Consider the following 14,668-nt stretch of genomic DNA (forward strand, 5'->3'; position numbering starts at 1 on the left):
CATTGCTGGTGCTCGGTGCCTGCACTTCTGAATCCACTTCTCCTGGCGGCCATCTTTTTTTCAGTGTTATTGTTATTGTTGTTTCTGCTGTTGAATAGGACAGAGAGAAACTAAGAGAGGAGGGGAAGAGAAAGAGAGACACCTGCAGACCTGCTTCACTGCTTATGAAGCGACCCCTCCCCTGTAGGTGGGGAGCTGGGCACTCAAACTGGAATCCTGTGCTTTCACACAGTGTTTGCTTAACCCAGTGTGCCACTGCCAGATCCGCTGTTTATTTATTTATTTATTTTAGGATCTTATTTATTTATGAGAAAGATGGGAGGACAGAGAAAGAACCAGACATCATTCTGGCACATGCTGCCGGGGATCGAACTCAGGACCTCATGTTTGAGAGTCCAAAGCTTTATCACTGTGCCACCTCCCGGACCACTATTTATTTATTTTTAAAGATTTATTTTAATGCCAGGTGGTGGTGAACCTGGGTGGATGCACATATGTGCAAGGACCAGGGTACTCGCCCCCTCCCTCACCTGTAGGGGGAAAGCTTTGTAAGTGGTGAAACAGTGTTGCAGGTGTCTCTGTCTCTCTCGCTCTCTATCACTCCCTTTTGTCTCTATCCAATAAATAAATACAGATAATAATAAAAATATTTATTTTATTGATTACATATTAGTTTCACATAATAGAGAGAGCAGAGAAAAAGAAAGTAGAGCACATGCTGCTACATGCAGTTGTGTGGTCTGAACTGGGAACCTCAGCATATCAACCCAGCGCTCTACCAGTTGAGCTATTTCTCCAGTTGCTAAAAATAAATAAAGGCCACGGGAATCATATGAGGCCAGGAGAATGGGGTCTAGCTCCAGCCCTGACATCATCATCTCTGTCTCAGAGCAGGGAGGGGTGGAAGAGACGCTGGCAGGTGAAGTAGGACAGCATGTCACCAAGCGCTGCTGTTGTCACATGCCTGAGCCTATGAGGAATAGCCAGATAATCCCCACTCTGGGGGATCCCCTGCAGAAACCCTAGAATCTTGACCAGGAGAACAGAGAAAGCTATGGGTGGGGTAACCCAGAGGTCGCCTGGGCTGGCAGGGACTCCGGGTATAAGTGTCCTCAGTCTGACACCACTTCCGCACACACACTGCCAGCAGACAAGCGGGAGGGCAGGGGGCCTGGATTCCTGCACTGAATCCAGACTTAGTAGATGTGATAAAAGAAGATGTCCACAACAATTAGAAATCCCCAGCCAGACAGGATGGTAAACAGTGCAGACCTCTCCAGAGGGGCTGGGGGGTGCTGTGATTCCGATCCATCTGTTAGTAGACACCTTCCAGAAGGTCAGAAGGGGCTATGTTATGGCTTCCTGGGTTTTTCAAGCCCAATTTCTCTACACAGTCCAGACTCCCTCCCCAGATCCACAGTCCCAAGAAAGCCTGGCCCTCAGCGGCTCTGCATGACAAAGGACAGCTAACAAAGGACAGCTCCCTCCTGACAGCTAAGGAGGCCTAGTAAGAAGGTTTCAATCCACTGTCACCTTCTTCTGAACTCCAGCTAATTGACCAATTACTTTATTTCCCCAACACAGCTCTACAGTCCTCCCGGAATCCACATTCCTGGCCAGAAGCCTGTGTGAAGGAAGCTTTAGGAGTCTGGGAGATTTGCCCTCTGTCTGCTTCTCTCAGGAGGTGTGTCCTGCCCAGTCCATGGATTGACTGAGTCAGCTGGGGACTCTCCAGAGCCCCCTGCTGGCCTCCGGGAGGGGGCCTGGCAGGACTGTGCACTGGAAATTGAGATTATGGAAAGGATTTACCTCTGGGAATAAGAAGACCTGACTTTATGTAGGCGTCCACCGCTTGCTGTGGGAGCTTTGGGGAAGCTGCCTCCTCATGAGCCTTGATAGTTTTCTCTCTGAAAATGGGGCAGGAGAGTTGATGGGATCATCCACTTTAGTTCTAGGCTCTGAGATTCACAAAGAAGTAAGGTGGAGGAGTGACAAACCCAGGGCGGGGACAAGAGGTGTGTCAAATGCCCCTAGGCTCTTCCCACTTAAGGGTGGGTTCCCCCCAAATCAGGAAGGACTCTCAGTCTCTCCGGACTGTTAGTGCGATGCCCTAGAAGTGCATCCCAGCAGACGGGGGCTGGTCTTCATCAGAGGTTCTAGAAGATTCGTGTGGGGGGGGGGTGTCAATCTGGGAGCATGTGACATGACTGTGTGTGTGTGGGGAAGGGTGCAGAGGTCAGAAAAGGAGAGGCCATCCACATTCTCCATTTTGTATATATTATATTTACTATATTATATTTATTATATATGTATTTATTATTGGATAATGACAGTGAGAAACTGAGAGGGGAGGGGGAGATAGAGAGGGAGGAAGACAGAGTGACACCTGCAGACCTGCTTCACCACTTGTGAAACTTTCCCCCTGCAAGTAGGGACCAGGGGTTTGAACCTGGGTCCTTGAGCACTGTAATGTGTGTGCTTAACCAGGTGTGCCACCACCTGGCCTGGCCTGGGCATGTTGCTTTCTTTATCATCATGTTCTCTTTGTCCAGTACAGGACCTGACTTTTGTTAGGCAATCAGCAAAAACTACCTGAAGAAGCATATCACCACCATCTCCACCAAGTTCGTATTATTAGCACTCAGGATATTGCAGCAACTTCACAAGTGGCCTCCAGGTCTCCAAGTCTTTTTCAGCCCCTGCTCAAGCCATCTCAAGACTGACATTGCTCATCAAAGATGCAGATGCAGTTTCATCATTCTGCACTTGCACCAACCCAAAGGCTCTTCAGTGACTGCATGACAAATGCTATGCACACACATTACAGTGTCCTACTGCCTGCCCCCCCCCAAGTTCTCCTTTTATTTATTCATGAGAAATAAATCAGAGTATCAGTCTGGTATAGGCAATGCTGGGGATCAAACTCAGGACCTCATGTTTTAGGTCCAACAGTTTTAGCCACTCCCAGTAGAAAAGCGTCTTTGACCACCCCACTGGGGTTCTCCCTGTTTGCGTGGGCATTTGCTGCCCAGGAAGCAGCAACCCCAGGGACCTGGCCTCTCTTTGCCATGTAAGCTCAACACCAGCACCAGCACTGTGTCTCTGCCAGGGAGCTCCCAGGGGTCTAGATGCTGGGGGTGGGGTTGGGGTGGCAGGCCTTTGAAGGAGGGCATCTTGGGTGTTACATCCTTAGCACTCCCCCAAGCCACTGATAAGTCACCCAGCTTCCTTTCATCTGAGGCAAAGATGGTGAGCTGTTGCATATTTATGAAATGCTATCCCAGAACAGCTTCTGAGGTTGAAGGGTTGCAGGTCCTGGGTCGTGTGTAAATGAGACACTTCTGCACCTTTTGGCAAGACTTAAGGTCCAAATGTTGGAATTTGGTAAGCTGTTCCCCTGCTAATCACTTGCAAAGAAAAGCAACAGCTCTAGTGCAGGGGGGACTCAGCCTGGCACAGGGAAAAGAGGAGGGCTTGCCTAGGCTCATGCGGAAGGCAACTTGTGTTTCTGGGGATGTTAACATTTATGTGAGATGGGATAGGAGTTCCCCTTTTGAACCTGTGGAGAGAGGGGTGGAAGATGAAAGGAGAGGGGTGCAGAGAGACAGTATAGGCCCCATCTGTCACTCTGAGAGTCTCCTCTGCTAAGCTGTCAGGATTGACAGTATCCTAGCATCCTCCACTTGAAGCAGCCCTAGCTCTGGCCCTTACTATCTGCATGATCAGGTAGCAAGCAGTTCTATGCATTAGCTTCCTCACCTGTGAGATGGAAACAACAGTGGTACTTGTGAGGATAAAGAGTGTCAGTAAGGGGGTCGGGCTGTAACGCAGTGGGTTAAGCACACATGGGACGAGGATCAGCATAAGGATCCTGGTTCGAACCCACGGCTCCCCACCTACAGGGAGGTCGCTTCACAAGCGGTGAAGCAGGTCTGCAGGTGTCTATCTTTCTCTCCCCATCTCTGTCCTCCCCTCCTCTCTCCATTTCTTTCTGTCCTATCTGGCAACAACATCAACAACAACAATAACTACAATAACTACAACAATGATAAAAACAACAAGGGCAACAAAAAAGGAAAATAAATAAAATATTTTTTAGAAAGTGTCAGCAAAGTGGTCAGGGAGGTGGCTAAGTGGATAAAGCATTGGATTTTCAAGTGTGAGGTGCCGAGTTCAATCCCCAGTAGCACATGTACCAGAGTGATGTCTGGTTCTTTCTCTCTCCTATCTTTCTTGTGAATAAATAAATAAAATATTTTTTAAAAAGTGTCCATAAAACACTGAGAACTGCAAAGCCCATAAGCACCACAGCCATCCCATGGTATCAATTATTGTTCTTCCTCCCTTCCTTGGATTCAGAGCCCCCAGCCCACCACCACTAACCTCCGTGTCTGCACAAACATAGTTACACTGGCTGGTGGTTTGCACACAGTGCCTATGGGCTCAAATCCAGGAAATATCCTGCCCTCACCACTAATGTGTATATATATACATATATATATATGGAGAGAGAGAGACAGACAGACAGACAGACAGAGACAGACAGAGAGAGAGGTAAAGAGTGGGTGGGGTGGGGTGGGGACAAGAGTACTGTTCAGATATCACTTATGGTGGTGCCAGGGACTGTACCTGGGACCTTAGAGCTTCAGGCATGAAAGTCTTTTTTTAATTAATTAATTAATTGATTAATTTTTATTTCTTTATTGGGGAATTAATGTTTTACATTCAACAATAAATACAATAGTTTGTACATGCATAACATTCCCCAACTTCCCATTTAACAATACAACCCCCACTATGTCATTTATCATCCTTCATGGACCTGCATTCTCCCCACCCACCCACTCCCACCCCAGAGTCTTTTACTTTGGTGCGATATGTCAATTACACTTCAGGTTCAAGGCATGAAAGTCTTTTGCAAAACCATTATGCTGTCTCCCCAGTTCTCTTCCAGCATTATCACGTTCTCCTGCATCAAATATTCTATTCCTGGAGGGTTAGAGTTCCTGCACTGACCTTAAGCCCTCCTTCACACAGTGCTGGAGGGCAGGTGCACCCCAGCTCTCTCAGTGCTCTGACTGCATCCAGAAGATGGGTCTCAACTTCGACAGCTGCTGTGAGAACAGTTTAGAACAATGAGAACAATACCCAGAACATCTGTAGGCCCTCCTGAAATAATAACACTTTGTGTTGTCACTGTTTTTATTATTTTTTGTTTTTAGACAAGCTGCAGCCTGAGAATGTTAATTAGGCAGATAAGAATGACAGCAAGGGGCATCAGGTGGTAGTGCAGCGGGTTAAGCACACATGGTGCAAAGTGCAAGGACTGGCATGAGGATCCGGTTCGAACCCCCAGCTCCCCACCTGCAGGGAAGTTGCTTCACAAATGGTGAAGCAGGTCTGCAGGTGTTTATCTTTCTCCCTCTCTGTCTTCCTCTCCTCTCTCCATTTCTCTCTGTCCTATCCAACAATAACATCAATAACAACAATAAAACAACAAGGGCAACAAAAGGGAATAAATAAATAAATACTTTTTTAAAGAAGAATGACAGCAAGGAGCTGGGTAGTGGCACACCTGACTGAGTGCATATGTTACAATGCACAAGGACCTGGGTTCGAGCCCCCAGTCTCCACCTGCAGGGAGAAAGCTTCATGAGTGGTGAAGCAGGTCTGTAGATATCTCTCTGTATCTCTCCTTTTTTTTTTTTTTTTAAACCAGAGCACTACTCAGCTCTGGCTTATGGTGGTACAGCGGATTGAACCTGGAACTTCCAAGCCTCAAGCATGAGAGACTCTTTGCATAACCATTATGCTATCTACCCCTACCCTTATCTCTCCCTTTCTGTCTCCTCCTTCCCTCTTGATTTCTGACTATCCAATAAATAAAGACAGTAATTTTTTAAAATAATAATAATAAAAGAATGGCAGCAAAACCTTATAGAGAACACTTACTCTGAGCCAGGCACTGGACCAAGCTTCTTCCATGTGATCCTTTACTTAGTCTTCATGACAGTTTGTTTTTTGTTTATGTATTTATTTTCATGGTAGTTCATTTAGTCTGTACACCACCAGCTCTTGGAAGGAGAGCTGGCTATTGTCACCTCCCTCTGTCAAATGAGGAAACAGAGGCCCTGAGAAGTGAAGGTACCTGCTAGCAGGTGAAACAAGACAGCCACAAGCCAGCAAGCAGCCAACATCTTGTTTGAACCCAGCCAGTCTCAACTGTGTGTTGGAGGAGGTGTTGGGGGATCACCTCGTCCCCTGCAGACCGGACAGGATGATGGAAGCTCCGAGGTCAGTTTTTTAGTTCTTGCAGCTCACGCAGTGTCTAGGTTCAATCTGAGTGCTGGTGCAGGAGGAGGAGAGCATTGCAGAGTGCTCCCTAGAATGCTGCAGCCTGAGCCATTCCCCTGCAACTAGAGGATGTAGTTTCTCATACCCCCCTTTCCAGGGCTGCAAAGGGTGTCTCACCTTTTCCCCGTTGGCTGCCTCTATCTCCCTTCTGTCTCAGCACTGTGGGGAGGAGCAGAGAGGAACTGAGAGTCCCCTGCCTGACTCAGACCCGGCAGGAATTCAGAGCCCTTTCCCTCCTGTCTGGTGACAACCCCAGCACCCAGCACCCCACGGGGCTCACGGAGAGCGGTTTCAACAGCCTGAATGGGCCGCTGTTTTCACGGGATAGGCTGGTTTACACTGCCCAGGTCTGGGGCAGGCCCCAAGCTCCAGCAGGCCCGCAATTGATTACTGAGCCAGACGCAGGAGGCCCAGGGCCTGTGTGGCAGCCAACAATGCTTTGTGCCCATTCTAGACAGCCCCCTTCTCAGGCTCAGGACCTGTCTGGCCGCCGCGCCCCCGGGAGGTGGGGGTGTGACCTCTCAGCCCCAGCCCCAGCCCCAGCCCCAGCCCCCGCCGCCTATAAAGACTGCGGGGCCGCCTGGCTCACCCCGCCAGCACCCTCCCGCAGCTCCCAGGCTCTCCGCCTTGGCCTCTGCTGCTGCTGATCCCCCATGAGGACCCCGTGGCTCTGCTGGGCGCTGTGCGCGCTGGCCCTGGCCCGCCCCGGGGCGGCGCTGACCGGGCAGCAGGTCCTGGGCAGCCTGCTGCGGCAGCTGCACCTCCGCGAGGCGCCGGTGATTGACGCGGCCGACGTGGGGCAGCTGGTCACCCCGGCCCACGTGCGCGCCCAGTACGTGGCCCTGCTGCGGCGCAGCCACGGGGCGCACTCGCGAGGGAAGCGGTTCAGCCAGAACTTTCGAGGTGAGGCTGCGCTGCCGGCTGCACGCTGCGGGGGGTGGGGGTGGATGGATGAAGGGGGCCGATGCTGGGACGGGGGTGTCCGTCTAGGGAGGTCAGCTGGGTTCTTGATCCACATGGCAGGAAAGGTCCTCGTTTCTGTCTGCCCTGAGTGTCCCACCCGTCGGAGCCAAGGGCAGCGGAGCCAGGCTGGATTCCCCTTTCCCTCAAGGCATCAGAGAAGAGGAGGGTGGCGAGGGGACAGCAGAACCAGTGGGAAGGAGTGGTGTGGCACGACCCCGGGTTCCTCTTTAGAGTGCGGTGGGGAGCTGGAACATGGTAGGGCTATGCCCATTGTCACTGGGAGCCAATCTTGAGCAACTGGCTTTAAATTGCCTTCAGTTCTGGTTTGCATCTCTGGCACCTTGATAGGTCCCTGTTCTCCCTGCGTCCCAGCTCTGGGGACAGGTATGTGTGTGAGCATCCTTGCAAATGTCCTGGGACAGCTGGCTTCTACTGCAGTGTGACACTGGGCCATTCAGCTCTCAGGGATGTCGCTGGCTGGCCCAAGTCCTACCTAGCTTCTCCCTGGGCCTGGGGTCACCTTCTCAGTGCCCAGGGCTAGACCCGGGGCAGGCAAGAGTTTGGATCTCAACTTAAGGGCCCTATCAACCACCTACCAGTCTGTTCAGTGACAGGTGGACTTTTAGGGAATGGGGCTGACCCAGAGAGGCAGAATGGGGGGGGGAACTAGTCACTCCCAGCCTGGTCAGTTCCTCAGAGGCCTAGCCAGCCAGGGCTCCCCGGGTGCCTGGAGGACCCCCTGACCCTGTTCCTGTCCCCAGAGGTGGCCAGCAGGTTCCTGGTGTCCGAGGCCTCCACCTACCTGTTGGTGTTCAGCATGGAGCAGCGGCTGCCCCCCAACAGTGAGTTGGTGCAGGCCGAGCTGCGTCTCTTCCAGGAGCCAGTCTCCAAGGTCGAGCTGCGCAGGCAGGAGCGGCTGTCCCCGCGCAGTTCCCGGGCCCGGGTCACTGTCGAGTGGCTGCACGTGCGCGATGACGGCTCCAACCGCACCTCCCTCATCGATTTCAGGTGGGGAGATCGCAGCTGGAAAGGGGGGAGGGGGTCTTGGCTGCAGAGGTGGGGGCTTGCCTGGGCCCCTACAGGCAATGGTGGGAAAGATGCCCAGGGGCTGGGGGCCCCTCCCCGGTGCTCACCCCCAAACCTGCTCTGTGTTCCTGCCTCAGGCTGGTGTCCATCCATGAGAGCGGCTGGAAGACCTTTGACGTGACCGAGGCCGTGAACTTCTGGCAGCAGCTGAGCCGGCCCCGCCAGCCGCTGCTCCTGCAGGTGTCCGTGCAGAGGGAGCACCTGGGCCCACTGGCCTCTGGCGCCCACCGCCTGGTGCGCTTCTCCTCCCAGGAACAGGGGGGTGCCGCCCACGGGGAGCCCCAGCTGGAGCTGCACACGCTGGACCTCAGGGACTATGGGTAGGCCCGGGCTCAGGGGGTGCATTTGGCTCTCTGGGGGACGGGTAGCCTCCCAGGGTGCCGTGGGAAGGACTGAGTGTGTAAAGGGTTCCCGTGGGTGCTTAGGAAGAATAACCATTGTTACTGGGCTTGGGGCTGTTTATAGTTATCCAGGTCACAGGTGTTTTCTTACTCTCTCCTTCCCCCTTCCTTTCTTTTTGGTAGAGACAGAGTGGTAGAGAGGTAGGGAGAGAGAGAGAGAGAGAAAATGGAGCAGACTGAGACCATAGCATGGAAGCTTCTTTCAATTCAGTGGGTGCTGGGCTTGAGCCTGGGTTTCACACATGGCAAAGCAACACACTATCCAAGTGAGCTATTTCCAGCCTTATGTACATAATGAGAAATGGGGCATAACTATCCCTCCCAGATGCCTCACTAGCCCATCCCCAATCCAGTGCCCTCCAGCTGACCCCTGACCCTGCCTCTTCTTGTCCCCCCAGGGCTCAGGGTAATTGTGATCCCAAGTCACCTGTGGATGAGGCCACCCGCTGCTGCCGCAGAGAACTGTACATTGACCTGCAGGGGATGAAGTGGGCTGAGAACTGGGTCCTGGAGCCCCCAGGCTTCCTGGCGCATGAGTGTGTGGGCACCTGCCAGCAGCTCCCAGAGCCTCTGTCCTTCAAGTGGCCGTTCCTGGGTTCCCGGCAGTGTGTGGCCTCGGAGACCACGGCGCTGCCTGTGATCATCAGTGTCAGAGAAGGGGAGAGGCTCAGGACCCAGGTGGTCAGCCTGCCCAACATGAGGGTGCAGACATGCAGCTGTGCCTCAGATGGGGCACTGGTGCCCAGGAAGCTGGGGCCATAGGTGTGGGGTAGGGAACACTGAATGGGGGTCTAGTGCAGGTCTTCATGTTCTACCTAACAAGTTCCCCCCTGCTCCCCACTGAATGCCTCTATTTTACCCTCCCCAGAATCCTTCTGGCTCTTGTGCTCTGTCCAGCCCCACCCTAAGCACTTACACAAGTAACTAATGTGACTTCTAATAGGAAACCCCAGACTACACCGTAGAGGGTGTAGCCGAGCACGGATGGACTGTCACTTGGGAGCACCATGTCTGGCAAATTCTCAGCTGAGTACTGGATAACACATCCTTGTGATAAAAATGGGGGAAACAGACTGATTCAGAACACATGATGAATTAAAACCAAAAAGCCTCTCTGCTTTCCCCAAGTTGGGGGCGGGGGAGTGGATCTAAAAATGAAACCAGATCCTAAGACTACATACTAACTGTTCCAAAGGAAAAATAAAACAGAAACAAAATGTTGACTCATTCTGCATTTCTGTAAACATACTTGATTCTATCCTCTGAGAGGGTTCATAGAGGGGAGACAGAGTGTCAGGCTAAAAGCAGCACATAGGAATTAGGATGGCTGGTTTGTAGATCTAAGGACCACAAGGCCTGACTTCATACAAATGCAGTAGCCTTCAGGTCAACATTGCCTCAGTCCAGCTCACCATTTAGAGTTATGCTGGGATTCAGCTGTGACATATCACTAGGAATCAGACAGCTTCAGCCTTACCTGCTGCTGAGTCCTCCATGTCTTCTGAATCCAAACATATTTAGCTTCTTTTTTCCACTATTGTAAAGAACTTATCTCCCAGCATTAATAATGTATTTACATTGTTTAATGTAGAAAACAATAATGTAGATGATCTGTTGAAATAAACTGTTATTTCATCTTGTGTCTATGTAATTTCTAGTAGTCTTTTTTATACTTTCTCATCTTTTAATATTTTTTATTTTTAAATTTTTTAATATTTATTTATTCCATTTTGGTTTTTTATTGTTGTAGTTATTATTGATGCCGTTATTGGATAGGACAGAGAGAAATGGAAAGAGGAGGGGAAGACACAGAGAGGGGGAAAGACACCTGCAGACCCGCTTCACCGTTTGTGAAGTGACTCCCCTGCAGGTGGGGAGCCGAGGGCTCCAACCGAGATCCTTCAGGCAGTCCTCGCACTTTGCACCACCTGTGCTTAACCCACTGCACTGCCGCCCGACTCCCCTTAGTATTTTTTTTATTTACCCCCTTTTGTTGCCCTTATTGTTTTATTGTTATTATTGTTGCTGTTATTGATGTCGTTGTTGGATAGGACAGAGAGAAATGAGGGGAGACAGAGAGGGGGAGAGAAAGATAGATACCTACAGACCTGCTTCACCACTTGTGAAGCGATTCCCCTGCAGGTGGGGAGCCGGGGACTCGAACCACGATCCTTCTGCCCACGCCGGCCCTTGTGCTTTGCGCCACCTGTGCTTAAGCTGCTGTGCTACTGCCCAACTCCCGATATTTAAAAAATTTTATTTATTTTCGATAGAGACGGAAAATGAGAGGGGAAAGTGAAATAGAGACACCTGAAGCCATACTTCATCATCATTTTCCCCCCCTTAATCAGAGCACTGCTCAGCTCTGGTTTATGGTGAGACTGGAGATTGAACCTGGGACTTCAAAGCCTCAGGCAGAAGGCTTCGTCACCTGTGAAGCTTCCACTCTGTAGGTGGGGCTGAGGACTTAAAACTTGGTCTTGTGTACTATAATGTTTGTACTCAACCAGGTATGCCACCACCTGGTCTCTCTAGTACTCTTTTCTTTATTAATATTTATGTATTCCCTTTTTATTGTTTTATTGTTGTAGTTATTATTGTTGTCGTCGTTGTTGGATAGGACAGAGAGAAATAGAAAGAGGAGGGGAAGACACAGAGGAGAGAGAAAGATAGACACCTGCAGACCTGCTTCACCACCTGTAAAGCGACTCCCCTTATGACCGGGATCTTTATGCTGGCCCTTGCGCTTTGCGCCACGTGTGCTTAACCCGCTGTACTACCACCCGACTCCCTCTCTAGTATTCTTTACATAGGAGAGAAGGGAACAGTAATGGAAAGAACAGCATAATGTTCTCAAGTGGCTGACTTAGGACCCCTGAAGCCTGCAATAACTAAGTCTAGACTATACCTTCATTGATCATTATTTATGTCGCTCCAACTCTCATTCCAAAAATAGCAATGTCAACAATCACTCAGATGTGCTATCTCTCTAGAAAGCACTTTAACCTTTGCAATAATAGTTATGGGACAGAACTGCAGTGAAGTGTGTGGTAAGCAAGCTAACATTTACCTGTGCAAGGTAATTGCATAAACATGATATTTACTTAATTCTTGCAAATATTCCCAGAGATGTATTATTTGCATTTTAAAGATTTATTTTAGAGGGCCGGGTGGTGGTACACCTGCTTAAGAACACATATTACCATGCACAAAGATCCAGGTTTAAGCCCCACTTCCCACCTGCAGGGGAGAAGCTTCACAAGCTGTGAAGTAGGACTACAGTGTCTCTCTCTCTCTCTCTCTCTCTCTCTCTCTCTCTCCTTACTCTCTCAATCTCTGTCCTATCAAGTATAATAGAAAGGGGAAGAAAAGGGGGGTGGTCATCAGCACTGAGCCCCAGCAATAAAAAGATATATTTCATGAGCTGTGGGCAGGCTCCTTCTCTTGTAAAGGACCCACCCCCCCCCAACCCTGACACTGCTGATGGGGGCAGGTCAGAGCAACACTTTGGTATATGCAGTGCTGAGGATCAAACTCAGGACCTCATGCCTACCAGCCCGAAGTCCTATCTGCTGTGCCACCTCCCAGGCTGCTATTTGACTGATGTGTCTGTGGACTCCCAATCAGTGACAAGGACAGGACTGTTCACATTAGCCTACATGAGCTAAACATCCAAGTGACTGTCTTCTTTTCAAATAAGGACGTAGGGCTGAGTGGTGGTGCACTCAGATAAGTGCACGTTACCATGTTCAATCCCCCGTCCCCACCGTCATGAAGGTGAAACAGTGCTGTCTCTCTGTCTCTTAAAATTTGTCTATTTACCAGAGCACTGCTCAGCTCTGGCTTATGGGTGGTGCAGAGGATTGAACCCGGGACATTGGAGCCTCAGGCAAGAGTCTCTTTGCATAACCACTATACTATCTATCCGTTGCCCCCCCCACCTCCCTCTTCCACCTGCTGTTTTTGCTTCTATCCAATAAATCAGTGAATAACTTTTTAATTTTTTTATATTTATTTACTTTGCCTTTTGTTGCTTTTTTATTGTTGTAGTTAATATTGTTGTTGTTACGGATGTTGTCATTGTTAAATAGGACAAAGAGAAATGAAGAGAGGAGGGGAAGACAGGGAGAGAGAAAGATAAACACCTGCAGACCTGCTTCACAGCCTGTGGAGTGACTGCCCTGCAGGTGGAGAGCCAGGGGCTCGAACCGGGATCCTTCTGCTGGTCCTTGCGCTTGGCGTGGACATGTGCGCTTAATCCGTTGTGCTACTGCCCAACTCCCATGAATTACTTTTTTAAATGTAAGGATGTCCCCATTAACACAGAGAAATGATGTTATAGGCATTATGCTCTCTCTATAGACATCCATGCTCTCATCCTTAGAATCCATGACTAAATTACGGACTGGTGGATATTTTGGATTGTCCAGGTGTACCCAATCTAATCAAATAATTCCTTCAAAGCAAAACATTTTTTTAAAGATTTTATTTATTCATTCATTCATGAGAAAAACAGGAGAGAGAGAGAGAGAGAGGGAGAAAGAACCAGATTATCACTCTGGTACATGTGCTGCCAAGGATTACACTCGGGACCTCATGCTTGAGAGCCCAATGCTTTATCCATTGCACCACCTCCTGGACCACAAGCAAAGCAGTTTAAAACAATTTTTAAAATTATTTTTATGAGCATGGGAGAAAGAAGTCCAGAGCACCACTCAGTTCTGGCATATATAGTGCTAGGGATTAAACCTGTGACCTCATGCATGCAATCAATCGTGTTCAACAGCTGAGCTATCTTCTTGGCCAAAGCAGAGAACATTCTCTGGCTGGAAGCAGGAGAGATCTGAAACATGACAAGGACTAAGCCAGCTATTGCTGGCTTTAAGATAAAGGGACCATAAACCAGGGAATATAAGTGGCTTCAGGAAGTTTGAGGATGACTGGCTCACTGCCAGCCAAGGAAAGGAGATTTCAGTCACATGGAGCTGAATTCTGTCAATAATCTGAATGAGTCCCAGAAGCCAGTTCTTGCCCCCAGGACCTCCAGTTAAGAGTCCAGATCAGCTACCATCTTGGTTTGGCCTACAGGATCCATAGCAAAAGAATCAGCTGGACCTCCTCAAACTGCTGACCTACAAAATATGAGATAACAAATGTTTTTATTATTATTATTATTTTAAATATTTATTTTATTTATTTATTCCCTTTTGTTGCCCTTGTTGTCTTATTGTTGTAGTTATTATTGTTGTTGTCGTTGTTGGATAGGACAGAGAGAAATGGAGAGAGGAGGGGAAGACAGAGAGGAGGAGAGAAAGACAGACACCTGCAGACCTGCTTCACCGCCTGTGAAGCGACTCCCCTGCAGGTGGGGAGCCGGGGTTCGAACAGGGATCCTTATGTCGGTCCTTGTGCTTTGCGCCACCTGCGCTTAACCCGCTGTGCTACAGCCCGACTCCTGATAACAAATGTTTTAAGTTGCTGCATTTGTGGTGAATTTTTATGGCAGCACCAGAACACTAATCAACAACTAACTGACCAAATCCTATCAGAAGCGAGGTGTCATTCTGATATTTGTTTTCACTCAAAAGGTCAAAGAACATTAAAATAGGTTTTGAGGACTAGCACAAGGATCCCAATTCAAGTCCTGCAGGGGAGTCGTCACTTCACAAGCGTTGAAGCAAGTCTGCAGGTGTCTTTCTCTCCCCCTGTCTTCTCAGCCTCTCTCGATTCAACAACAGTAACAACAACAATGGCAACAAAATGGAAAAAAGTGGCCTCCAGGAGTAGTGTATTGTAGTGCAGGCACCTAGCCCCAGCAATAACTCTGGAGGCAAAAAAAAAAAAAAAAATGTGGTTTTGAGTGA

The 14,668-nt window shown here is 49.5% G+C and overlaps 1 protein-coding gene across 1 annotated transcript; it reads left to right on the top strand.

Moving 5' to 3' along the window:
• The first annotated feature begins 7,007 nt into the window (after positions 1–7,007).
• LOC103124047 (left-right determination factor 1-like) lies at positions 7,008–10,407 on the top strand. Its single transcript, XM_007534739.2, has 4 exons — positions 7,008–7,257; positions 8,079–8,325; positions 8,481–8,723; positions 9,203–10,407. The coding sequence occupies exons 1-4, from the start codon at positions 7,008–7,010 to the stop codon at positions 9,564–9,566; spliced, it is 1,104 nt and encodes a 367-aa protein (XP_007534801.1). The 3' UTR covers positions 9,567–10,407.
• The last annotated feature ends 4,261 nt before the right edge of the window (positions 10,408–14,668 follow it).

The sequence above is a fragment of the Erinaceus europaeus genome, chromosome 6, assembly GCF_950295315.1.
Source record: "Erinaceus europaeus chromosome 6, mEriEur2.1, whole genome shotgun sequence".
Lineage (NCBI taxonomy): Eukaryota > Metazoa > Chordata > Mammalia > Eulipotyphla > Erinaceidae > Erinaceus > Erinaceus europaeus.